Genomic DNA, 26,384 nt, shown 5'->3' with positions numbered 1-26,384 from the left:
ACTAACCCAGTAGATGCTAATAATTCATAAGGCTCCCTTATTGTCAGCAATTGGTGTTGAGAGAGATGAAGTGAATGAACCCAGGAAAAGGTTTGTGTTCTCAAACATTAATTTTTAGAGGATTTATTACACTTGCTGTGGTCATTCTCTTGATCAGTTCAAGCCTGGCTGGAAAATTACTGCTATCATGACAATTAAAATATCTGTGTCGTGATAATGCAAAAGAATTTCCTTATTAACAGTGAATCAAACCTTAAATATTTAAGTATTAATAATTCAAATACAATTAATATGTGGCAATACTTAGTATCGAGTGTGAGGCCACATTTATGTGAAGATTGTCTGTGATACACAATGATTTACAATAATTCTGGCTCAGGACAATATCTTTACAAAATATAATGGTTTGTTCCTATTTTTTCATTTCAATTTTGCAGCTGGCGATTTTCATTCTATCTGACATCCTCCATTGTTGGATTTATATTTCTGTATGATGTAAGTTAACTTTTTGAAAGATTGATACTCTATTTTTAACAAAATAATTTTTAGATTTTCTTGAATCCTATTGAAAGACTGTGGTTTCAATGGCTCTGTAGGATGAGATCTTTGCTGTATGTAATCTGGTTGATGAGCTGAAATATGCACTGAGATTTAATTTTTAAGTTAGCTTTAGACCTTCTATGATAAAGGAATTTATGAGCAATCAGTATTTTTAAGGCAAGCTTGAAGAAGTCACGCAGATGGTTTTACAACCTGCCTTGTTAACACCTACAAATGCATCACATGGCCATGTTTTCCTCAGAGGACACCATAAACCTTTTTTGGCAGGACTTTTGGTGGTCACAGCTATTTACTGAGGTGTTGCTGCTGAGTCAGAAGTTGGGAATAACAGAGATTGGTGCTTGTAACTCCGTGAGCCCTGCCTGGGGTGTCATTAATGCTTCCCCGGAGCAACGGAACAGATCCCGGCGTGTCTCTGCTCATCTGGCCCTTCTCCCCTAATACTGCTTATCATCCTCATCCACTGCTCTGTGTCACTGGTAAACACAGCAAATTTAATCACTGTGGCAACATATCTTGAGTAATTGCAGTAATAAAACACACGCCCACTGCTTTGGATGATGAAATTGTGAACTGGAAGGTTTCAGGTGTCCTGAAAAGAAGCCAAAAAGCTGGGAACAATATAATAAATCTGAGATGTAAGTTCCCTTTAGAAATTGGTGAAGAACAGTTATCAAGATTACAGCTTGTCAGCTTGCTCCACTTAGAGAGATTTTAAGTAGTGAAGGTGTTGAGTTAAGGTGATAATTGTTGCTGAGCTGAGCAGTGTCTGACTGAGGTGTCTTCCCCAGAAACCCTGGTTTTACGACATATGGCAGACGTGGGTTGGTTATCCGTTTCAGGTGAGCTTTTTGGCATCGGGCCAGTGGCCTCCAGGCATTCCAGGTATTTCCCCATTGGAAGGGGTAATCTACAGCAGCCTTTTCCCTCCACACGGGCACCACCTAAAGGGGTGTGGCACCCAAGCCTCCTGCCTTTTTTTGGGAAGTGCTGCCGACTGTTGCAGGACTTCCTTGGGATCTGCTTGTGCTGCAACTTCCCCCTCCAGCACCCATCCCAGGATACCAGTTACTCCCAGTTACTCACTGGAGATGTTATCAGTGTTCCCAGATTTGGTGCAGAACCCCTGCACTGCTCCAGGCCCCATGGTGCTTCAAGGCACTCTTATTTTAATAACTCTGCCCCATCCCACTGCCTTCGTATTCCTGTCCTAGGCAGGGGCCAGGAATACAAATAATCCTGCATCCAGCTGAGTCTTCCCAGCTCCTGGTACACACCTGGGAAATGTATTGGCCCAAGGGAGCAGCCCAGCTCGGCTTTCCCCTGGGCAGATGCATAGGATTTTAGCATAAATAACTGACATTTCAGTTTATTGTGTTAGTTGTTCACCAAAACAGAGGCGGTTTATTTGCAGTTGTTTGTAATTAAATGCAGAAGGACTCTGCATGTAGTTCTGTGACAGAAACATGGAGAAAAAGCATGTTAAAATTCAGAGGTGGGGGAGGAACTGTGGGAATTGAGCGTTTGGGCTGAGCAAAGGTTAACATACTTGGCTCTCAGAACATCCTTCTTAATGAAGCCCAGGACAGGAATTTAATTTAGCTTAATTTTTTAAGCAAGACTCACCAGAGAAGCAGAAGTCAGGAAAGGAAAAACTCACTTGTCATTTACTTTTTCCTACTCTCAGAGTTAACTGTGTTTTTCCTCATCACAGACCTTGCTGCCATCCCAGTACTGGTACTACATGGCCGAGATCGGGTTTTACTGGTCTCTCGTATTTACCCTTGGGATCGACATCAAGCGGAAGGCAAGTGCTGGTGCCGGTTCGTAGCTCGAGCCTCTTGAGCGGGGAAAAGGCGTTTGCGAGGAGGAGCCGCGGCCGCTTGAGGGCAGCCTCCGCCTGCGCCTGGCATCCCGCACACCTGCAGGAGCCCCGGCTGCCGCGGCAGCGCCCGGGGCTGCCAAGCCAGGGGGGACCCTCGGTGTCGCTGAGCCACTCCTTGTGTCCACTCGGGGACCCCCGGCTCGCTCCGCACAGCGGACGGCGGGGGACACTCTCCCGTGCCTCGGGAGGGCGGCTAAGTTTTGGCCTTACGCCAGCCAGGGGTAAAGCCTAGGTTTATTGAGGAGAGCTCCAAAGAGACCCACAAGCCAAGGGAACCAGCCGACCGAAACCGCAGACTGCGCTGTGCAGCACAATATAAACGGCGGTGGAAACGGGGGGAGATCACCCTCCCACCCATGGGAATGTTCGGGGGAGTGGAAGGTGGGGAGGCAGACACATGGGGAATTCAACAGGGGAGGTGGGAAGGAGGGACCCCTGGCCTCCGCCTAATCACTTGATGCCCTTTGTGGAAGGTTCTGGATGAGTGGGATGGGGAGTTGAGTGATGGACAAGGCACCAGGGAGGGGACAGGGGAATGATCCAGAGAACTGGGGGGAGATGGACATCAGGGAAGGAGGAGGGGATTGACATGCAAGGAAAGGGGTAGTTCAGGGTAAAACCACGGGGGAAATGGGGGGTAAAGGGAATGAACCGCAGCAGAACTGGTGCAAAACATGAAACTTAAAAACACAATACAACACCTCAGGGGCTCTGCGTGACCGGCTTCACCTTGATTTGCTTCTGTCCCTCCCAGGATTTTATGGCTCACGTCGTTCATCACCTGGCAGCCATCGGGTTGATGAGCGGCTCTTGGTGTGGCAATTACGTGCGGCTTGGAACTCTGGTGATCTTCGTGCACGACACTGCAGATTTCTGGCTCGAGGTAACCCTGCTATCCAGCTGTTTTTTGGTTTTGGGTTTTTTTTTTTTTTTTTCTGTCCTGCGTTTTTTTTTTTTTGGTGTCAGTGATATTTTAATCTTTTGGTCACGAGTTTCATATGATCCCTTCCTATCCCCACAGGGACACAGCTTTGTGGATTTGTAACTTGTAAGATAAAAAAGAGCTTTTAGGTAATTTAAGCTGATACTTTGTTACAGAATCCATTGTGAGAAAGGAGCAGAAAATTTCCTCAGCACAGAACAGGGACTGGAAATAAAGCTGCCTCCCTGGATTATTCTTGTTTCACTGATAAAATTAGACCAGGTTGTCCACAGCATCACAGAATCACTGAGGCTTGAAAAGACCTCTGACATCAAGTCCAACCTGTATCAGGTGTTTTCTGGCAGAAGAAAAGTTTCTTCTCCTGGACTGAAGGGAAAGTTCCTTCCCTGCACTAAATATCAGTGGAAGTGTTTGAGTGTCCTACTCTGCACAGAGAACTGTGATCAGAGTGGCTTCTGGACTTCTTGGAAGACAAACACAGTGTTTTTTCACTAGAATTACCCTGAGTTTCTAACACCAGGTTTGAGGGCACAGTTTCATCACCTCTTTTGGTGGCAGTGCCAGTGAAAGCAGCCCTTGTAGGCTGTTATGTGTCACTGTCCATTTATGTTTCTGATACTCTATCTTACTATATGAGAGCAACTAATTGTGGGGTTGTGCACTTGGGATTGGTCCAGATTTAACAGGTTTTCTTGCTGGCTCACTTTTAATCCTGAACTGCTCCTAGGTCCAGTTAACTCTGTGGCCTTACAAAGAGTTGAGTTGACAACTGGTAGGACAGCACTTGGATGAAAACTGGAGTTGAGTACCAGAACAATTTAATCCAGCCCTGCCACTGAAAAGGAGGAGGAAAAGAAAAGAAGTTAATGAAGCTGCTGTTTGAAACTTAGGCTTGGCATCTGCAGCTTTGTTCACACTTGAAAACTTTGCCCAGGGTGGTTCCTAATGGAGCAGGGGGAGCTGGACAGTTCATTTAGGGGAGAAGCAGCACTGACAGCCTTTATTAGTGGGATAGGGACTAGCACTGAGATCTCCTGCTCTCAGAAAGAAGACAGGAGCTGAATTGGGCCCTGAGGAGGGTCAGTAACAGGCATGTCCCAGAACACCTGTGTTTAAGGGGTCCCTGCTACTTCTGAATGTGCAGGTGTAGCAGCAGCTTCTCTTGGAATTCAGTCTGTTTGGAATGTGGTGGGAAAATGAGGAATTACCTCTGTTCTAAAGAGCACTTTGTGTTTCCATGACACTTTATATTCTGGTCTGAGAGCTGTTCTTTAGGCCTGTGATGAAGAGTCCTTTCCTTCAAGATAAAAAGAGAAATATAAACAAAGAATCCGGTCTGATGCTGCTTTATTAGGTGTCAGTAAAGTGATTGCTTTACATGTCAAACTGGAAGGAAATACTCTTCCTGCTTAGGTGGAAGATGAGTCTTTATTTATGAAAACACAGAATTTATTTCAGAGAATATTTATCATACATTTGGGGATTTTTATCCACTGCAGGCAGCCAAAATGTTTAATTATGCTCGCTGGGAGAAAACCTGCAACATGCTGTTTATCATCTTCTCTATCGCATTCTTCATCACCAGGATGATCCTGTTCCCCTTCTGGTAAGCCATATTTAATCCAGTCACAGGCTTTTACTTCATTCCCACTTCCTCTGAAAGTTTAGTGTTGGTTGTGATGGAAAAAGCAAAGGAATGGACTGGACTTGAAAATTCTGCTAGTGAGAAAATTGACAAAAACTGCCTCTTTTTTTTTTTTTTTTAATTATTACATAAAAATAATTTTAAATGAGCCTCTTGAACCTAAATAAAAGCTCTTACATGTTATATAACTTGTTTTGTAAATAGTATTTAAATGCTACGAGTCTCTGCATTTTCAAGGGGACTGAGCCCCTTAAGTAAGAGAAATCCTTCTCCCTTCCATCCCACCCCTTCTGCTGTAGCTGCAAGTCAGAGTACATGACTGTAGTTAATGTTTTTTGGAGCCTTCTTTCCCCTACCCAGTCCTTGGGTAGTGCCTCACCTCACTCACATGAGGAGCACTCAGAGAAGTTGAGGTGAACCAATTAATTTATGAAGTCAGCACAAATAAATCTTAACTTCCTAAATACTTGCATGCCTTTGGAGTGCTATGATTTAATCTGCTTTGGAGTATCCACATGGGTGCTTAACATGTTTATCTTTTAAAAAGTGTTTAATGTGTTTCACATTCACAGCTCTAATTTGCCCCTCCCTGCACATGGACAAACCCTTAGAGACTTAAGCTGGTTAAATTAATAGTTCTGAACATTGATCAACATAAGGCTTTAATTTCCTGTAGTATTTTCTTTCAGAAATGCTGATGTCTTTTACTTTATTGTTGTTTTTTAATTAACTGTACAAGTGATCTGCAATCATTTTGCTTCACTGAGTTTCTTGTTCTTCCGTTCTTGAGCTTGGAAGCGAAACACAGTGAGATTAAAAGGACTCAAAAAGCCCCAAATAATATAGAAGTAGTGAAGTCTGAAGATGGACAAAACATATGTTAATTAACAAAAGGCCTTGTTGCAAAGCCTGTAGGATTTTCTCTGGACTGTGGATTTCAGATTAGAGAGAATTTGCACTAAAAAAAGGCATAGGCAAGCTCTGAGTTGCACAGTATCTAGACCACACAGAGATGAAGATCTGAAAAACAGGGACTTTTTCTAAGCTCCCTTAGAATCCTTCCATGCCAGACTCAAATTTCTCATCTTGTGAAGTCTGTATTTCAACAGAGATGCATCATCTAGTTAAGGCAGGGCTTGTTAATTAATCTACCATCTTTGCAGAGCTTTTTAATATTAATCAGCTTGGAATATGAGATTAGAAATAAACGTAAATAGCATAAGGAAGAGATCCTGCACCATAACAATGATCTTTATTTTTTAGGATTCTTCGTGCCACGCTATATCAGCCTACCTACTACTCCACAACTCCTGTCATAGCATATTTTTTATTCAATGGGATGCTATTAATCCTCCAAGGCTTGCATTTATATTGGGGTTACTTAATTTTCAAGATTTTGAAAAGGTTCGTTTTCCTAAAGGTAAGAAATTTGTTTCTTCAGAAAGATGTGTGAAGTATCAAACAGATGCCAATACCTCCAATTTAGATTTAGTTGGAATTTTATTGTTTCCTGAGCTTTCAAGTCAGCATTTCTGATAGGGATCTACAAAGCATGGAGGTGTTCAAATGTGCTTTGCACCTCTCATTGTCACACCCAATATCTTGGCTGGAATACAAAGACTTCAGCTAGAACAGGGGGTTTTGCCTGTAGTTGATGTTTTGTACCAATAGTAAATCAGAAATTATTCAGAACCTGAAGCCCTAAGATGGTCCAGAACTCCTCAGGAATTCCTGTGTTCTGAGTGAAAGCAATCTTTTGTCACTGAGCTTCGTCACAATTTACCAAAAAAGAGGAGAAGTGAGTGATGAGAGCTTTGACTACAATTTTTCTGCAGTATTTAAATTTCTTCATGTTTGCCTAAATCTGAGGTCACCTAAACTTGAGCACTGGTTTTGGATCACAAAAACCAAACAAAGCATATCTGGTATTAGGTTATGACTCAATGAAATACTGTCATATTCAGCTGGAGCAGAGGAACAGTGCAAGTCTGCTGCTGCCTAATCTGCTTTTACCTTGTAGAGAAAACTCATATGGGAAAAAACTCTGAAGAAAACTGCCATTTATGTCTCGTTTGATTGCATGAAGTAGTGACATTTTCACAAGGTCTTGTGCCATGAAATGTGCAGTGGAGTGCAGGGTAGATAAAATATTTATCAAAAGCATTTAAGGGAAGGACTCTGGAGAATGTCTCTAATATTTGGCACAAGTATTGTCAGGTATATTTTTCTAGTTAAGATGAAATTTAAGTTGTGCTGTTGAAAAATGGTATTTTTTCTGAGGCTCAAGAAACAAAAACTTAATGAAACTGTCTGTCCTTTTATCTGAAGCAGTTTATGCTGTGAAGCATAAGGAAATAGAAATATTCCTTTCTCCCTGTATTTAATTGTTGTTTGAGTGCTAACAGGAACCATCCTGTAATTATTGGATTTTTGGATTCCATCAAATCTTATGCAAACAGACAGCTGGGTATCATAGGGAGACCCAACATCAGCCCTAGAAGTTACAAATTCAGCCCTTGTAAGACAGCAAACAGCAGCACAGAAGGGACAAATCTGTGGAGAAAATGGTTTGTGTTGCTCTGCTTCTAAAACAAGCTTCTATGTTCCCTTAGACACTTGAGAATCTTGTATTTCTTGTGTGTCATTTACCTCTCTTTGACTAATTACTACATTATTTCTGGCCTAGGTGTAAAGTGCTTTACTACTTGGGGTTTTTTTTGTGATTTTGGCCTTGTCTCTGTGCTGTTCTTGTTCCCTGTGCACAACCCCTCCTAAGAATGGAGAGACATCCCTCTGCCTCCCAGCTGAGGAAGAGGAAGGCTTAGCAGAGCTCTCCATCCACACTGGCTGAGGTTCAGAGAGCACAGTGCCAGAAGGTGCTCAGATGCAGTGGTGAGCAGGACATGGCCAGGCCAGCTATATAAGGCCACTCTGCCCTGTCTGCTTGTGTGCCTTTGTAAGGGGCAGAAATGTTTTATTTTGAGATAAGAGCTCTGTTGTGTTCGTCACTGCTAAAAAATGGGAAAGCACCAAGCCTGCATCCCTACCACGGATTTTTGATTCCTTATACAGCTCTCTGAGAAGATGGCTTCCAAATAACATTTTTACAGTGGTAGCAGCAGCAGCCTGGGCCCTTTTCAGTCTGGATGACTTCAGCTGGCTTGCATGCGCAGCCTGTTTTCCATAGCAGTGGCAAACTTGGCTGTGAAAGCAGCCAGTGCCTCCAGAGCTGGAAAGGCAATGTTGAAAAGAATGGTGTTGGCAAGGAGGGGTTTTATACCAACATCTTTGTTACAGACAAGCTGCACACAAATAGCTGCTGCTATTTTAGGGAAATACCAGTAGACCATCATTCTGGTGTTAGAAGGGGTTTGTTTCTCTGCCTAAGACTAGCTGTTTTCTGAATGAAAACTTAGCAAGTTTTTGATATTTTTCTTCAAGCAACAGTTAGCTACTTCAGATGGAAAAATGAAGTAATGGTATAACTGGGAATAGAGACTTCTGTTGTTTAACTGAAGGAAGCTCTGAGCATAGAAGGGTGTAAGGAATTTTTCAGTGCCCTCTTGTGCCTCGATCCCGGAGTTTTGGGGTCACTGCAGCCTTGAGAGCTGGTGGCTTCTTCCGTGCTTTCCTCTTGCCCCTGAGGAGAAGATGGCTTTTGACTGAGAGTGGCTGGAAGAGGAAGAGAAGCTCTTCATCTCAGCTGTCACCTCCCCCCTGCACCGATAGAGGGGACAGTTGCCCTCAGCCCTCTGGGATGACTGCTCAGCCAACTGACTTGCTTCATCAAAAAAGAGCTTGGGCTGAAAATCTTGCGTTTTTCCTCCTCCCAAATACTGCAGCGAGAGATGGCTGAAAATTAGGGAAAAGGAAAGAAGGGAGATGATCTTCTGCCATCCCTCTGTGTCCTGTTTTCCCAGCCATGGGACTCTCTGGCCCAGGGACTGGTGGCACAGAGCAGCACTGGTGGCCTCCAGGCTCAGAGGACTTGTGTCGCCTTTCTCTTGGCGCTCTGGGAATGCCCTGAAAATGGACAGTTCTCCATCCACAAGCTCAGCTGTACTCAGCTACTTCACGTTAGGAAGCTTTTTATTTTCCATAGGGGTAAACTTGAGTGTTCAGAATTATTTTCAAAACCCTTATTCTTCCCTCTGGGAAACAGAAATGTTCCCTAAATGTCCTTTCTCATGTGGCATTTGTGACCTTGTGTATGAGTAAAGCCTGTAAGCCAAGCCCTTCAAGGTCAGACCTGTAGCCATGTACCAGTTCTGCTTTGAGAGGAAGGAGGACATTCTTCAGTGTAATTTCTTTTCAAGTTAGGTCAGGCAATTGCAATGTTAGCTGCTGGCTGCCATCTTGATGTCCAAGGCCTTTTGTTGCTAGGAAACTCCGTGTGTTTCTGTAATATTGTTCAATTACATGGTTAAATTACCCACTTGTATCAAGTTTCAAGCACCACTGAAACATGTCTAGTCATCATGTCTGCACATATGAGAATATTTTAGGAAAATTGAAAAAGCATATAGAGAAGTATGTACATATGCACTGATTTAAAACATCTCGCCAGGAAAATCCCGTGGAGATTAAACATTTTATTTCCAAGGTCAGAAAAAGGGAGTGAATGACAGCAGCTTATAGCCACATTATTATGGCAAATTAAGATGTAAAATATATGTTAAACCCATTACACACCGAGTTAAGGTTTTGAGACTATGGTGCTTTAAATCTTGAAAAATGTGTAAGTTGTAGGAAATGGGCATGATGTCCACATGTCTCAGATACTTCAGGGCTGATGCAAAGTCCATCAGTGGAGGGTAATGGCAGGTTTCTAACAGACTGTAATGTGTCCAGGAATAGGCTTTCCTGCTCTTGTAATTGTTTTGCCACCATCAGACCACCTTCAAGGAAGGCAGTGAGCTGCTCACTAATGGCTGCTGGTATTTAGGAGTCAGCAGCAGCAGTTTTCTTGGATTCACTGTGGTTCTTTCCTCTTCCTGAAGCAGAAAAGACCCTGCACTGCTGTAGATCAGGATTTTGGACTTGTCACTCTTTAAAAACCTGTCCGTGTTCAATATTGCTTTGGCATTTTGTACTTGGTAAGCTTTTTAAAGACTGGTTGGGTGTATCCTTGTCCACGGTTTGTTCATTCCTTATTTGGACCAAATTCCCAAGGCAACAGTGAGAGTTAGTGTTCAAAGAATGACTAAAAACAGAGTAGGGGAAACTGAAAATTATAAGAAAATACTATTTTGGGTTGAAATGAGAGCTGTGAAGTGCTTGTTATGATCCTTCTGCTGTTCCCAGCCATCATTTTTCTACTGCAGCATTTTTCCTCTTACTTTTTTTTATGCTTGATCTGCTGGCATCAAACAAATTGAAATTTAATGAGAATTAGCACATTCAGTGAGAAGTCATTTCCTTCAGAAAATTGCCATACTACAGAAGTTAAACAGAGGACAGGGTTTATTTCCTAACCTAGTGACACGTAAGATTTTGTTTTCTTGTGTGTTTTGTCAGGCCTGTGCTGCCCAGTGGTTGTTGGGGTGCTGGTAAAACAGACCTAGAGGTGCACTTGCCTTAGTTCCAAGTGGCTGTTTTAAAAGGAACAATACATTCTAGAGGATAATGATAATTTTGTGAGTTACATTTTCATGACTGGAACCGGGAAGTTGTGGAAAAGCTTTTCCTGGATATTTTGTTGTTCCCTTCTAGATTGGGAAGGGCCAGTTCTGCTTTGGAGCTTGAGCTCTCTCAGTGGATGGTTGGAAACATAAGACAGATTGAACTAGATTAGTAGGGGTTGCTTTTCCTTCATTTTAAAGGAAAACAGGTTGTGGAGAAGTTGAATTTGCTGGTTCTCAACAGATGAATATTTATAGCAGATTTTCTCATGAGGATGGCTTACTAGGGGAACAAAATAGGCCAAATGAAAGCTTTCCCTCTTAGACATGAAAATCAGTCAATCTGGGAGCCTTCCCAGTTGGTTAAAATGATTGCCCTGGGGACATGAGTTGTTCAATAGCCTGGAGGTGGGAGTTAGCCAGCCAGGTCAGCAGTGTGGAGGCTCATGCCCTAGTAAAGGGAAATTACTTCCTGTTATGACTTTCTTTCATCTGTGTATTTCCCATTCTGCTCCAGCAATCTAGTTAAACCCAAAGCCTGGCTACATGTCTCACTTGATGCTGCCAAATTAATCTGAGGGAGGCAGGTGGGAGGCAGGCAGAAGGAACATAGAGGAGTTTGAGGTTTGCTGGTTGGTATTTACAGTGGTAGGCAAGGAGCAGAGGAGCCCTGGAGGTCTGTCCTTCCAGGGATGTGGAGTCAAGGCTGCCCCCAGACATGGATATTGTCAAAGTGTGCAGCCCCACAGAGCCTAGGAAAGAGGAAAAGCCACCAGTTCTTCTCCACTGTGCCAATCCAATATCACTCTTTGGTCTCTGGGGCCTCAACCAGTTTTCCTGGCACTGGGAGTTAAAAGGCAGATTTCTGTTTAAATCTTTACATTTACTACAGATTCTGAACGGGGTCAGCAGCTGAGCAGTGACTTCCAGGGAGGTGTGTTCTATATGCTTAATGCATTATATGTTACACCGCACACTAAAATACACTTCTCAGGTTTCAATACAGCAGCAATGTTCTTTGCTGGATTTTTAAAAATTTTTTTTAATAAACTCTGCTTAGAATGCCCATAATTCCATAACATTTTTCACTTGAACATTATAAAAAAATCAGGTAAAGCTTCAAAAACCTGGGTTAAAGGCTGTTATGACCACTGTGGAGGAGTGAACTAATGAGAAACCACAGAAAACAAGATGGGTGGTGAAGGTATGCTGGGGTGGGAGCACTGGGGCAAGGTACCCTTCCACAGCCCTGCTGTGCACACACAGGACTGTGCAGGGGCAGCCTCAGCCCCCAGGCCAGAGTCCAACAAACCGGGGGTGTGGATGCTCCCTTTGCCTGTCTCACGTTGGGTGAGCCATAAACAGCTCTGATGTGCTGCAATAAAAACCTGCTCTTTCCAAAGCTTCAGTAGGAGCTGCAGATGACCAGTGCCTCTAAGAATAGAAACCCAAGCCTCCCTGCAATCCTGAGGCTTCCTGGCCTGGCCATTCCCGAGGCTTGATCCAGGGCCAGGCTCTCAGCTGGTAGGAATGAGCACGGCTCAATGGGATTGTGTCAGTTTTCACCAGCAATGGATCTGGCCAAACAAGCACCCCCGCCCCTCTCTGCGTGTTCCCTGGCACAAGGCAGCTCCACTTCTAGTAAATCCCCCATCCAAATGGTTCTTTTGATGTGCAAGTTCCTAATTCAGAGGAAAGACAAATGTTGGTAAAGTTTTTGCTCCAAAATTAATTGCTTTACCTTGCTGTTCACAGAAGGGCATTTGGTGACAGATTTTCTGGCTTCTCATTTTAACTGCTTGTATATTTTAATTTTCTAGCAGGATCTTTATGAAATGTTCCATTTCTTGCTAGTTTTATATATACACCTATATAAAAATTATATATGTGTAATAGTGTGCATATGTATTTATTTTTTCAATTGCCAAAAATCAATTCACAGAGCGAACCCTAAGCCTTTACAGAACTTTTGATGCCTTCATTTACTATTTTTAATATATTCTGCAGAGATTTGAATTGTGACTGTGTTATGAGGTGAATAATTCTTATATTTTCAGAGGGAGTTACTGAACTGCAATCTGGTGAATCAATTTTAAAAAAGATTGAAATAAAGCTAGTTAATGATAGGTTAATATCAATTGAGAAAGAAAGTTGTTCTGTCTTGTATTTAAAGAAAATGTTTCCCTAGGAGGACCTAGGAGTGCTCCATAATCATAATGACATGGCAAGAAGGGAGGAAATCCTTTAAAGGAGCAGTTTGTCCTCTGTAACACAGTTGTAATGAGTTTTGGTCAGGCACAGGGCACTGCAGGTTCCCCTCAGCAGGAAGCACAGAGCAGCCTGAGCAGGCAGGGATGGGTGTGCAGCAGCTCCAGGCTGGGATTTGTCTTGTGTAACTTAGACTGTGCCTACCACAATTTCCAGGGTCCCTCTGTGGCCAGTGGAGGAAGAGTGGTGTCCCCATCTCTGTCTATTTGGCTCAGTAAGGAAACTGCATAAACTTTGTTCACTGGGTGCCACTCAAAGTATTCCATACCCAGCCTTGATATCAGGGTGGTTACAAGGACTGTGTGGATTTTAGGTATTGCAATATGAATATAGGGAAAAACCATTGCGTGTTAGGTATGCCACTGAAAATGAGGCTGATGTTTAAGTACGGATATCAAGTTTAGATGCATCACAACAGGAATGGAATGGTCTCTAAGGATGTAGAGAAATGTCCCTGCTGGACAGAAGTGCCTGTCACATAGCTGTGTGCTGTGGTCTCAGTCCACAGTGCCGCAAGGCTTCTGCAGGAATACTCTTTAGCAGCTGTGTTGTTTCAAAACATTAATTGAGTGCAGTATCATACCTCACTGAGAACAGCACGAGTGTCTGATCAGCTGTTTTGTAGCCAAAACAGCATTTCTGAGGAGTAAAAGTGCATGTTCTGATAAAAGTTCATACCACTGAACTCCTGGGCTTAAAGCAAGTTCTGTCCTAGGGTAAAAAAAAGTTCACTATAGAGAACAGCATCAAATGCCTGTTATGTTGTTCTTTGTTTCTTTGCCAACTGTGGATTTAAAATTGGAATAATTCAAAAAGCAGTGGGACATTATGACTCACTCGGTACCTCCTGGGCTTTTGACATTATCGTAAAGCCCCGCAGGCCGCAGTGCGAGGTTCAGTCACTGGATTTCAATAACGCAGCCAGCAGCCTCGGCTGCAAGCACGGAGCCTGATTAGCTGCAAACAATGGCTTGGTTCTTCAGAGCACTCAGGGCACTCAGCCCCAGTTCCAGGTGTGCTGTGCTGACTGACACCACCACTGAGGTTTTCGTGGGGTTAAATTTATCCCGTCAGTCAAAATCAAGGACGTGTTCAAGTAGCAACATCTACTTTTATAAAGCTGTTCTTTTCAATAATTGTGGAATTAGTGGAACTTTTAATTTGTTTTTTACAAGTGTTTGAGTTCCCTCTGAAAACTGTCAGTAGAAATCTTGGGGAATGGGTATTACATAGAAGAGATAGATTAAATAAGAGGACTTTTTGCCATGAGATGTCCAATACAACTAACTTAGAGAGTCTGCATCTTCATTTTAAAACTGCAGAAAGCAGAGTCCAACTGTGCATCTTCCATGGAAGATAAACATTATTTATGTTGCCTAGTGTGTATGAACTGAAAAGGGAAATAGATTTTCCAATAAAATCTTCCAGGCTGGAAATACAGAAGAATTTGCTTGAATCCAAATGTATATTGCTTAGTCTCAATAGGAAAGTAAAGACTTATTAAGTCATATGTCAGCTGAGTTGAATTACTGATGTTGAATTCAACATGTTGAACTCAGAGATTCATCAACTTTATAGTATTATTTGTTAGAAAAGTACCCCCTTCTATCTATTTGGACTGACTTTTTATAATCTCACTTGTTTATTATCTCTTTTATTTGAGGCAGTCATTGCTGACCTGACTAATAGCTTTCATCTTTGTACTTCAAGCTGTTTCCATATGTGCAGGTGCTGTGGAATTTACTGTCTTTTCATTGAAAAATCAAGATCTAGTCAATGTATTTGTGGATGCTTAAATGAAAAATATTTTTAAGGTAGAATTAAGGTATAAGGTTCTGATTTTAATAGAAGATATATTTAAAAGTCAGAAAACTCCAACTGAATGTTAAGAATAAATATTTGAATGTCCAAAAATCTAAATTTCACCTGATCAGAAAACAAAACTCTGGAATCAGCTCTGAATTGTTTTGATACATCCGTACTTGGTAGGAGAAATCCAGTTAACTGTGTGGGTGTAAACTATGCTTGGCCCCAAAAATTAACTGGTTCTAGTCTTGTGCAGCCAGGGCCAAATTGAAATCTTCTTATGCTGCTGAGAAGCCTGGAGTCAGTGTTGATCCCACCAGGTGAGTTGGGCCTGGACCATCTCCTACCACTCACATGGACACAGTTGGAATCATGGAATGGTTTGGGCTGGAAAGGACCTTAAAGCCCATCCCATCCCACCCCTGCCATGGGCAGGGACACTTTCCACTATCCCAGGTTGCTCCAAGCCCTGTCCAGTCTGGCTTTGGACACTTCCAGGGATCCATCCACAGCTGCTCTGGGCAACTTGTGCCAGACCTCCCCACCCTCACAGGGAACTGACATTTGCTAGGAAGGGCCCTTCCCCTTCTGAGAAAGCAGAGGCACGTTGCTAAGGTTTCCTCTCTGTTTGTAGGATCAATCAATGTTGCTACAATTTATTTTTGCCTATTTAATACTGCCTGGCAGTATTGCCTCTGCTCTTACACTTTGCACTTGAACTACCCTGCTGTGGCAGATCTGGAGCTGTGGCTGCAGTGTGACCTCAGCGTGCCCTGGACAAAGATGCCACGTTCCCAGTGAAGGGAGGCAGGAGGGAAGGGTGGTGTCTGCCCAGCCCCACTTCAGCAGAGAGGTTCCCATGGTGTCACCAGCCCAGGGGACAGGAAAGCAACACTTCCATCAGTTGTCAGCACAGCCCTGTCCTGCTGCTGCTCTCCTCAGCTGCAGCACAGTGCAGGGCCAAGGGCTTGTCAGGAGGGAAGAGATCTCTGAGTGGTTTATTGAGAGACAAACTTGTACAATTAGGAGTGAATTCTCTGCTAGTTTAGATGGAGATTTGAGCAGTATTTTTCTGCTTACAAGAGAATTTTGTTCATCTCTTAACTTCAAGAACTCTTTCTTCCATGAAGTCGCTTAGAGGGTCCTTTAGCACCGTTCAACTAGTGCTAAATGACTTCAGTGATACATGTTCTAACAGCAGTGAAATGCAAGAAGCCAAAACTACCTTAACAAATACGGCTCATTTAACTAAAAGAGGCAGACTGAGCAGCAGGTGGAAGGGTTAAACAAAAGGAAAAAAAGATTATAAAAGTTTGTAGCTTTGGCTTCACTACAAATGGCTCTCTTGCAGACTTTATAGCATTAGTGTTGCTTCTCATAAACCTTGAAACCATTCATCCATTTAGAAAGATTAAATTGGTTAGTCATCCAGAACAGAAAACGTACACATCCATTTTGTCTGTTACCCAAAACCAGCTGAAGTATAATAAATGCAGTTGATACCATTAAACTAAAGCATTGAGTATTAATGATGGCCTCAGCTGTGGTATTTACAGTTTGCCAGCTCTTGTGTTCCTGATAGTATATTCATCTGCTGCTGCTCAGGGACAGTCAGAGCAGAGCCTTTGAGTTGGAAAGCATGAGTATAATATATGATGTGAGGGGCTCAGAGAAAACATCTTGGTATTAAAGCAGAGAAAATCCTAGAAATGTTACAACTTTTGTTATTATTAGAAGGTCAAAGTGAAGAGGCACAAACTTCACTTAGGATAGCCTAATATATTTATAATGGTCTGTTAAACAGTTTGCAAAGACAAGTTTGTTTGGATTTCCAGTTACAGATGAAGCTATTGCTGTTTCAAGTTCTGTCACTTAAACAAGCCAGACAAAAATGGCCAGACTCTCCTAAAACAGGAATTTGTAGAGGCACTTGGTCAGGAAGCAAGTTTATTATTGCAAAATCTAATAAAAATTTGATTTAATTTAGCAGCATTTTTTCTTGATTAATATCAGGATTTTAGAAGTAACACTCTTTCCCAGAATTAAGAAAATTTGCAGTGATTACTTCAGAATATGAAAAAACTTAATTCTGCTGCTTTGAAATCTGTAAGATGTTCTCTCAAAGGCAGGGATTTACAGTGGGCTGGAAAAAACATGACATGTTTTTTAATTACTACATATAGTGCCTTTAATCAGAGCATCCAGCTTGACAGCATTAAAAAGGGGAAGCCAACTCTATCTGAGTTTCCAGTTCCCTGCTGGAAATGCCAGCTCATTCCTATAGGAAACAGGAATCAATATCACAAACTGGCCATCATTCAAAGCAGAGCAGTTTGCCAGCTGTTCTTAAGCTGCCTGAGCACCAGCAACTTGTGTGCAGCACAAGGAGGCACTCCAAATGAAACTCCACAAACTTCCCTGACATTTTTCCCACTGAGTCCCTGAGTGCTGCTCCCTGTCACTGCCCACAGTGCAGCATCAGGGAGATGAGAGCACTTCCAGGGAGTGCCGTGGATTTGGCATCAGACACTGCTTAGGATTAGTTTGCTTTTCTTTCTGAAATATTTCTGGTGGCAGAAAAGCAACAATCTTCCCCCCACCCCCTCAGCATTTGTCTTTTATTGCAAATACAAATGGCAAAAATACCAGGAGGGAGTGAGGTGATCTGAAAGAGCCAGAACCTCATAAATTGTGTGGGAAAGGCTGTCTTGCCTTTTCTCTAACTGATGGCATGCCAAGTTTATTTTACAGTATTTACAGTAAGATTTGTTTGTTTTGATACCCTTTGTAAGTTGTTAGGGAAAAAGCAAAAGAAAATCTCCAGGAAGTTTATAGTTTGTGATGAGCCAGAGCTCAGGCTTTAATTTGCGTTCTAGCCCTATACTTTTTACTAGGAGTGTAATATATGAAGGGATATGAGATTGCAATTGGATGAGTTATTACTGGGCTGTTATTTATTTTCTCTGTATGAATTTGCTGCTTAAGAAAGACCTCAGAGTAGCACGCTAAGGAAGTGGAATTGTTAGTTCATTCCAAGAGCAGACACAGGAGGGGCAGGAACAACCCTGGTTTCTCTTCCCTGCGTCACTGCTCTGACCTTGGCACATCACAGGGAGAAGGAGCAGCCTCTGCCTGTGTAGCTGAGGTCCAGATGGATGACATGAGAGCAGATTTATCCATGACGGAGTGGTCCCCGTGTGGCTGTGCTGAACTCCTGCCAGCTCCAGCACACAGCTCAGGAGGCAGAGCTCTGTCATGAGGAGAAGGCCCAGCATCCTGCAGTACAAAAAGACACAAAAAGTGGTGCCTGTTCTCAGGAATCAGGAAGAAGGAAGTGTTTTCTGGATGTACAACATCTCTCACTAGAGTATCCTGCCCTGAGTCTGTGGAGCAAGTCACCCACTGGTGTAGAAAGTCTTCAGGCAGGTTCTGCTCTTGTCATGACCTTGTTGCACTGAAGGGAAAATAGGAGTGATTGGGTTTAATGCTGAAGCTTTGATTGTTTGAAACAAACTTCTGAACACATTGTAGAGCCTTGGGTTATGGCAGGAGTTGAGAAATAGGAAACTAATGGTGTGTTTTATGTGCCATGACAAACAGCATGGTGTGGTCTCACCTCTCCCTGAAACATGGGGTAGATGTGATGACTTTTCTCAGTGTGGTGGAAACATTCATTGTTTCCATTTTTGACTGTCGGGATGAAGCATGATTGCCAAATGCTAGGAGCTGTCCCTATGGAGCTGGGGAGGGATTTTTCTGAGGGCAGACTGCCTTGCTGACCCCTTCCATCTCTGCTCCTGGAGCAGCCATTCTCCCCCTGGGCAGTTCCCTTAGCAGGGTGATGAACCCAAGATGCAGAACAGCTGTATAGACACAGCCTCCCCTGTGCCAGTGTTGATGTGCTGTGTATACCACTGGGCAGGAAAGAGCATTTTAGGGTCAGCAAGTGTCTTTGAGCAAAGTTGGTGCCAGGAGATGCTGGCACAACTCATCACTGTTTAGTTTACACCTGTCAGAAGCAGGCAGCCTCTCAGCTCTTGTGTTTGGGTGAGTGTATTCATCATATTTAGCTTTTAAACAATATTCTTTTCATCTTCTCTGCACTTCACAGCTGTTAATTAATCCTACAGGACCCAGGGATTAATAGTCACACTTTACAGGGAAAAGCAAAAATTAACAAGGAGAGGTCAAGTGGCTGGGCTGAGGTCATGGAAGCAGTTTTGTCTAAAGAACATTTGGTTCTGCAAAATTAAAATGCTGTTAATTGATCTCCCCTTGGATGTCCCCTCGGTTTTGGGGGCAGGGTGTGTTTCTGGGAGGCAGGAAAATATGTTCACAGTGCTTTCTTCTCCCTAGGACTTGAAAGATGATCGGAGTGATGAAGAGGAGGAAGATTCTCTTACAGACACTGAAGAGGAGTCCACAAAGAGTGGCACCAAGAACAGCAGTGGGTCAAGCAAGCACCTCCTAAGCAGCAGTCACCACTAGCCCTGTCCTGCCTCACCTCCTGCTGATTCCTGCTCTGGTTTTAGCCCAACCTACAGGACAGGATTTAAGTCAAAAGGCTTGTGAGAGACTGTGATTGATTTATTGTTGGCTACTGGGCCTGGAAAAAAGCCCAGTTTAGAGGGGAGGGAGAAATTGCATAACATGACAAAATGTGTTAATGACCCACTTTCAGAATCGTTGAGGAGTGTGTGGAAAGATGTTTGGACACGCTGACTGACAGTGCTCCACAAGGGCAAAGCTCAAGAGAGTCAAATAATTTAGTGTCCCGTTGATTCTAATGTTGTTTTTCAATCTGATATAACATATATTTCATCAAACAATTTAAATCACAGATGTTTTGTGGTAGGTAGGTAGTGTGAACTCCATTAGGAACCAGAATTACTCAATGTGGGAAAAATTTGATGGTGCTGTACCGTGACTGACATTTTATCTTTACTTTTCAGTTCAAACCCTCATCAAAATGGGTATTTTTCTGAGTTATATTTCATTTCCTGGAGGCCAGAGGAAGCAAACATGGAGGAATTCAAATTACTTGTCTGTGAAGGGTTGGCTTCAGTGTAGAAATATAGTCTTTCTCTGAAGTGATAGATAGCTGAAATATTGTGTCAAGGAAGTCACTGTTAAAACAGCAAAACTCAGCCCCAGTTCTCCATTGAGTTCCAGGCTTCTCAAATGTCTTTCAGTCATTTTGGCCCAGTGTTAGAACAGAAGGTGCAGAGGCGAGAGAAGAGGGGAAGTGGAAATTGGGAAAAACACCCTCTGCCCTTCACTGATCTTCAGACCAGAAAGTTAAAACCAAATCTCATCCATTCCCTTCTCATGGCCTTGTCTCACAGCTTTGGATACTGCCTCCTCTGGAGTTCTGAGCTGTGGTTCTGGAGTGTTCACTGCAGGTACCTGGGCACTGGGGAGCACGGGACTGGCACAGGATGTCACACTGTCACTGCTGTGGGTTCATTTGATACCAGGATCTGTATTTCCATCTCTGCTCTTTTATAAAATGGGGAATCACATCAGCTAGACCCAAACTTGGATGTATATGACTACAGCCACTTGCTGTTGTTTATGCTGTAACCAGTGAGCAACAGCTCCTCTTACCCAAAGTGCCTCTATCCTAAATTTGCACTTCTGTTCTAACACAAGTGAGGCTGCAGCAGCATTTTCAGTCCCAGGGCTCTCCATGGAGAGCCCAGGCCTTGTAAACAGGGTGGTGCCAGTCCCATTTCCCTCTGCATTAGCTCACAGGGTCATAAAGGATTTGTGTCATAAGTTTGGGAGGCGAGAGGCTCTGCATGTGGTTCTACAGTAGCTGAGATCATCTGGGGAGCTAAATCCAGTAGTTTGATAGAGGCCAGGGGACCCTTCCTAGAGCAGCCTCTGCAGAGTGTTCGGGTCAGAACGGCTCCGTTCCCCTCCGGCTGCTCCAGCAGGAATTGGTGACCTACGGGAAGCATTACGGGGTTGACTTGTTTCCCCAAGGTTTCCTTGGCAAGTGGGATGTAATTCAGTGACTGAAGCATTGAAAGAATGGGAAATGTTTGGGATCTCAGATATGAAGAAGCGGGTTTCATGCAGTTACAAGAAGCTGTAGGAGGGCTTGATTACAGAGGGTTTTTTTTAAATTTTCTACATTTTTACTTGTATTTCGACCATTTTGGACCCAAATATGCATGTTTTACTACAAAGGGAATTACACTGAGAAAGGAGCATGGCCTACAGCTTCTGAGAAGGGAGGGAGATGTGTGGTGGTGGAAAAGGACCCCTGTCCTGGTGCTTGTGGTTCAGTGGTGCCACTTGGGCTGAGTGGGCAGAACCCCCTCAGCAGCCTTTGGCCACCAGTGCCCTTCCTGCATGGAGGAGAACACCTTAAATACTGCTGGGGGGGGGAGTATGGGAAGTGTAAGCACTGATGGCAGCATGTAAAGCAACTGGAGGGTTTGGCAGGGGCACAGTTGATATTGGGGCCCATTTATTGCCTGCATGAAAAACACTTTCCTAACAAAACGTGGAAATCCGGCGTCTTGGAGGATTTACACTCCCTTGGGAGAGACAACGGTGCTTTCTTCGAGATGTAACAGGGTTTTGGGAGGTGGCCAGGGTATTATCATTTGATTTTGGTGCCAGAAGCTTTCCTCCTATGACTAGAAAAGGAATTTAGGAAAGGAAACACAAAGAATGGTGTTGTCACAAGAGTGAACCTCTGAACAACTACTGATTTTTAAACTGGAATTTATAGTCTCCTTGAGGCCAAAACTTTGCCTTTCCTACTCAGGACAAGTCTCCCACTGAAGCCAATTAACTCTATTGGAGTCTTGCCTAGGAAAAATTTTGGACTGCAGTTATCCAACCTAATTGCAAGAACGGTTGTTCTAAGTTGATGTGAAACTGAGATCTTAAAGGAAGAACAAAGGTAGATAACTACACTCAGATATAAAACTTCGAGGCAAATTTTGAGTGAGTACAGAAGAATATGGAAGAAAGTAACATCCTGAAGGTGAAGATGAAGTCTGGGCACAGTAAACAGCTAACTAACATTGCAGTGGGAGGGGGTGGAAGGCAGGCCATGGACAGCCCTTTCAGGGATTTACTGTCATGAACAACCAAGGGGATTAGACCTAAAAATTCTGAATGTAAACCACTAGGCCCTGGTAATAAATACCCACAGCACAGAAAGAAGTGGGAATGGGCTGTCAGTGTCCTCTGTTAACATCAGATTAACATCAGCTCATTCCTGGAGTTACGTGCATTTAATTTTCCCCTTTTTACTGATGAAACTCAGAAACAAGAAGCTGAGGTCATGGGGGCACAGTTTCTGCTAAAGAAATTTATGTCATGGTGCTTCAAGATTTTCAGTCTATTCAATGCAATGCAATGAAGATTCAACATTTTTATAATCTTGTTCTGCAAAGAGTCTCAAAGTGCAGGTGCAGAACAACTGTAGGTATGTATGGGAGCACAGACAGACTCTAATATTTTCTTTTTGCCATTTCACAAAGTGTGTCCTGGTTCAATGAGTTGACACTGTGCATCTGGTTTTGCTGTGTCACTTTGACTGTGCCACATATTTCTGATAGAGCTCTAGACTGAAAATCAAATCTTCGTCCATAAGATGCAGGGGAAACTCTTCTGTTCCATTTAATTTCTCTGGATTTAGTTCAGGTATTCCTGTCTGTGTGTACTCTGCTTCCTCTGTACTTGTGTCATACTTAGATTAACCAGCCTGCTCTGCCCTGGGTTTACAGCTCTCCTTTACTCCACAGAACTCATTTTGTCAATTCATGTTATTCTGTATAATTATCTTTTTTTTGTTCTTAATGCCACTGACTTTTTGTTCAGCTGAAATACACACTACAAATAAATATTTTTTAAAAAGAGGTGTCTAGGTAGATTTTCTGGTTTTCTCTGCCTTGCAGTGTCTTCCTCTCTGCTTTCCATTCCCTCCAAGCTTTTCAATGGCAGCATCATTAGTTCAGGAAATAATTCCTTTCTCTTCCAAGTTTTTCCATTGCCTGGAAACAGCTGGATGACCCACAACCTTCACAAAAGCACCTAACAGCACTCTCTGCAAATGAACTTGTGTTTTTCTGAACAATTAACAAATGGAGAGGAAGAAAAATTGATGGGGGCATCACCCATCCTTTGTATTATTCAAGGTTTATGCTTTGATTAAAGTACTTGCAAGTGCTCCTGAGTACACCAGGAATGTTACACCTGTTTGTATCTCTGCCCAGCTGGGCTTTGAGGTGCACATTAGGGTTGCCTAGGAAGTTCTGTGTGTTAGGACTGAGGTGCTACTGCCCAGCAGGTTGTTGTGGGATTATCAGTGGCTCATCACAAGCACCTGTGAGACAGCTCAGACGTGGATCTTCAGCTGGCAAAAGCAGGAAAGCTCTACAGAAAACAAGGGAGCTGTGCTCATTTGTATCAACTGAAAAACTGCTCCGTATTTCTTCTTTCCATTTCTGCCTCCCTGGTTGGGAAGATTGCAGAGGTTCTGACTTACCATCTCTTCCCATGGGCAATCAAACAGAAGGGAAGGTGTTTCAGCCCAAATAATGAACTGTAGCAGAACACTTTGGTTTTATTAGCTGATTTATTTTTTAAGCTTATGGGTAAGAATAAAGGAGACGGAAAAGAAACTGAGCAGGGATGTGTGAGTTTTGGCTACAAACAACTTGCAAACTGTGAAGAATAAAAAAAAAAATGTTGCTGAATTTGGAAGAAAACCATCATGTCCACAGGCACTTCCCCCAGCTGTGGGTTTGAAGAGCAGCAGCTCACCAGGAATGACAGTCCATGCTGAGCACACGGATGCAGCCCAGGAGTGAGAGCTCCAGAGCAGGTCCGGGGCTGTCGGCTGCCCTGGAGATGGGAACCTCTGGTGTGGAGCAGCACATGAGCCATGAATGTACTTGGGAGCTGATTTCACTCAAAATCACTGCAGATGATTGTTCCTGGTTCCCTGGCAGTTTGATGGACTCTCTCCAAGGAAAAGGAGGTGATCAAAGCAGTGTGATCTCCACCCAGGCTGGCTACAGAGAGCTTTAAGTGGGGCTCTGAGAGGTTATTGGATGGGACAGCCTTTTCTGGGGATACCTGAAGTTTCTACTGTAGTAGAAAACAAGGCTGAAAGCACAAGCTTGAGCTTTAACACATGAATCTGCAAACACAAAGTCATAACAACCCACACAGGATAATGTTGTTGATGTTCCAATAGTCTCAAGATTTATGAAAACAGCTTCTATTTACTCAGCTGGAGTAAGCCCTATTCTTCTGAGTTTTGTTACCCCATAAAGCATTCAGAGGAGACCCCATAATCATTTTAAAGTCAGAAACATTAAGTGGAATAACAAGTATAAACCCTCTCCACAGTGACTTTGAAGTGCAAGAAGCATGGCCTTGTAGCCTCGGAGCTCTGTTTTGAGCTGGGTGGGAAGAAACAGGTCCCAGGCAGTTGTTTCAGGTGGTGAAAAGTCCATATTTTTCCTACCACAAAAGAAGCTGGTCTAAAAGTAGTTAAGTTGAACAGGGAAATAAGTGATTAAATTTCCACTGAAATTCACAGGAGTTTTTCCCATGATACTGGTGAGAATTAGACCCAGATCTCATGTGACCAGTTACAACAAGGACAGCATGGCACTGCATTCCTCGATTCATCAGGCACAGCCCCAGGGTTTCCTCTTCCTATAGCCCAGGGCAAAATCCTTCCTGCAAAATTGGTATTTCTGTTTGCAGGACACTCACCTGAGCACAGCTCTGCCTCTTCCCAAGCTGGGCATGTATCCTTTCAAAGACATTCCTGGCAAAGTAGTCCTCCCCTTTTCAAGGCAGAATCCTCACTTCCAGCGAGCACTCTGCTTCCTGTCCCCCGCCTGCTCAGGATCTGAGCAATGCCTGGGCTGCTGATGTTAATGCCCACAGTCCAAGACCAAATTTACCAGGAAGAGGTGAAATAGGAGCCATGACTTGTCCCAACTGCCTCAGCATGTGGGTGCAGCTGGAGATGGCTGCTGAGGCAGGGGAGAGAAGGGAGCAGAGGGAAAAGCAGGAGCAAAAATGGCTGGGACAACACAGCAATGGCTTAAACACAGAACTGACATCACCAAGAATCACAAAGCAGAGCAGTAACAATATTAGGAGGAACGAGTCCCAAGAGAAGGAGGAGAAAAAAGACAGTAGTTGTGTATCTCGGGGATCAGCATTCCGAGCAGCAGCAGCCAGCGTTGCCTGGACTCAGAGATGAACTTTGCAGCCAGGACAACTCCTTTTCCCCGAGCACCAGCGGCTTCGCACTGAGCCCAGCCAAAGAGTTCCCAGGGCAGGAGCGAAGCAGGAGGATCTGGGAAAAGCTCCTTCACAAAGTTCCCAGTATGTGAGTGAGGGGACTGGGCAGGGGCTGGGCGAGGGCAGCCACGAGTAGAGCCCAGCAGACCTGCAGCTGTGGCAACAACCCCACACTTCACCTCCAGTTGCTGGGCGAACCTGACCCCCTCTTGGATCTCAGAGCTGGTTTTATGCTTTTCCTGGCTGACTGGAAATCCCAGGAGTCCTAGAAGAGCTCCTGGAAGATTTGTGTGTTTGCTTTCTACAACAAAGAGCAGGAGAAAGCTGCTAAAAGACCTTCCTACTGCACCTATGGGTAAGTGTCTCAGTTGTCAAGGGCTGTGGACAGAACAGGAGAAGTCCTAGGATTTCATAAGAATCTGTGGGAAGCAGGAGCTAAATCTTATCAGGTTGTGCTAAATCTTATCAGGCCATGCAAATTCTACCTAGTTCCTTTGCTGATTTAAAGGAGGAATTATTCAGCAACCAAAGAATGTCTCATACATTTCCCCATTGCAAGGGCAGCGAGGTCAGGTAGCGGTTGTGTGTTTGCAGCATTTTTGATCCCTTTGGGTCCTGTAAGGATGAGCAGAGAACAGGACTCTGTAGCAGTGTTAGCCGAAGGGTAGGACTGTTCTATAACCCCGACTACTCTGCAGGGCATGCACAGCACTCAGTGAACTGGGAATTGCTTCCCGCGGGTTCTGGCCGCAGCTGCCTTTGGGGAGCCCAGCGCTGCTGGACCTGCTGCGGTGAGCACGGCCCGGGCCCCTCCCGTGCCACCCCCGGTGGTGACCTGGTCATTGCTGCGAGGCCCCACGAGGTGGCAATAGCAGGACACGGCTCCCGTCGGGACACGGCTCCGTGCGGCGTTGCTGTCCATCTTTTTGCCCCTGAAAACAGATTTTGTTGAGTATCGCGCTGCAAAATTCACGCAGCTGGCGTTTCCACTTGATCGGTCGCTGACTGTGAAACAGGTGTCGGGTAAAAAACTCTTAAATTTTACTGAGATTGAGTGTTTGGTGCCAGTCCAGAAGCCCAGTGTGCTGGTATCCCAAGGGCTGGCATCTGCCTGGGTGTCACCACTGGCCCTTTCCCTGTAGGTGCAGCACTGTCCTGCTTTGTCTCCTGGTACCAGAGCTGTACCTGGTGTATCTAGCTGGAGAAGAAGGGATGTTAAATCTGCTCTGACACTGCTTTACTGCCTGTAATTTCTCATATTGTCTCTTTAACCTACATCTTTTTCAAGCCCACAGGGATTGTGGCTGGTGCTACGTGAAGTCCTGTTCTCATCTAGATCCTTTATGTCTGTAATGCAAATAA

The 26,384-nt window shown here is 43.8% G+C and overlaps 1 protein-coding gene across 7 annotated transcripts in view; it reads left to right on the top strand.

Annotated features, from left to right (window-relative positions):
* The window catches only part of CERS3 (ceramide synthase 3), a 44,313-nt gene extending 21,699 nt beyond the window's left edge, over positions 1–22,614 (top strand). For 5 of the 7 annotated variants that reach the window (XM_053987942.1, XM_053987946.1, XM_053987943.1 and 2 more), the window contains 7 exons: positions 438–495; positions 1,353–1,403; positions 2,276–2,368; positions 3,201–3,329; positions 4,889–4,995; positions 6,298–6,454; positions 19,086–22,614. In XM_053987942.1, coding sequence (XP_053843917.1) covers positions 438–495; positions 1,353–1,403; positions 2,276–2,368; positions 3,201–3,329; positions 4,889–4,995; positions 6,298–6,454; positions 19,086–19,217 — 727 coding nt within the window. In that variant the 3' untranslated portion in view covers positions 19,218–22,614. The remainder of the gene's footprint in view (positions 1–437; positions 496–1,352; positions 1,404–2,275; positions 2,369–3,200; positions 3,330–4,888; positions 4,996–6,297; positions 6,455–19,085) is intronic. The other 2 variants (XM_053987949.1, XM_053987948.1) reach the window with 2 other exon arrangements.
* Positions 22,615–26,384: the final 3,770 nt, after the last annotated feature.

The sequence above is a fragment of the Vidua macroura genome, chromosome 12 (assembly GCF_024509145.1).
Source record: "Vidua macroura isolate BioBank_ID:100142 chromosome 12, ASM2450914v1, whole genome shotgun sequence".
In the NCBI taxonomy this organism is placed as follows: domain Eukaryota; kingdom Metazoa; phylum Chordata; class Aves; order Passeriformes; family Viduidae; genus Vidua; species Vidua macroura.
The sequence above is the reverse complement of the archived record's forward strand: the minus strand, read 5'-3'. Positions and strand labels throughout refer to the sequence as shown.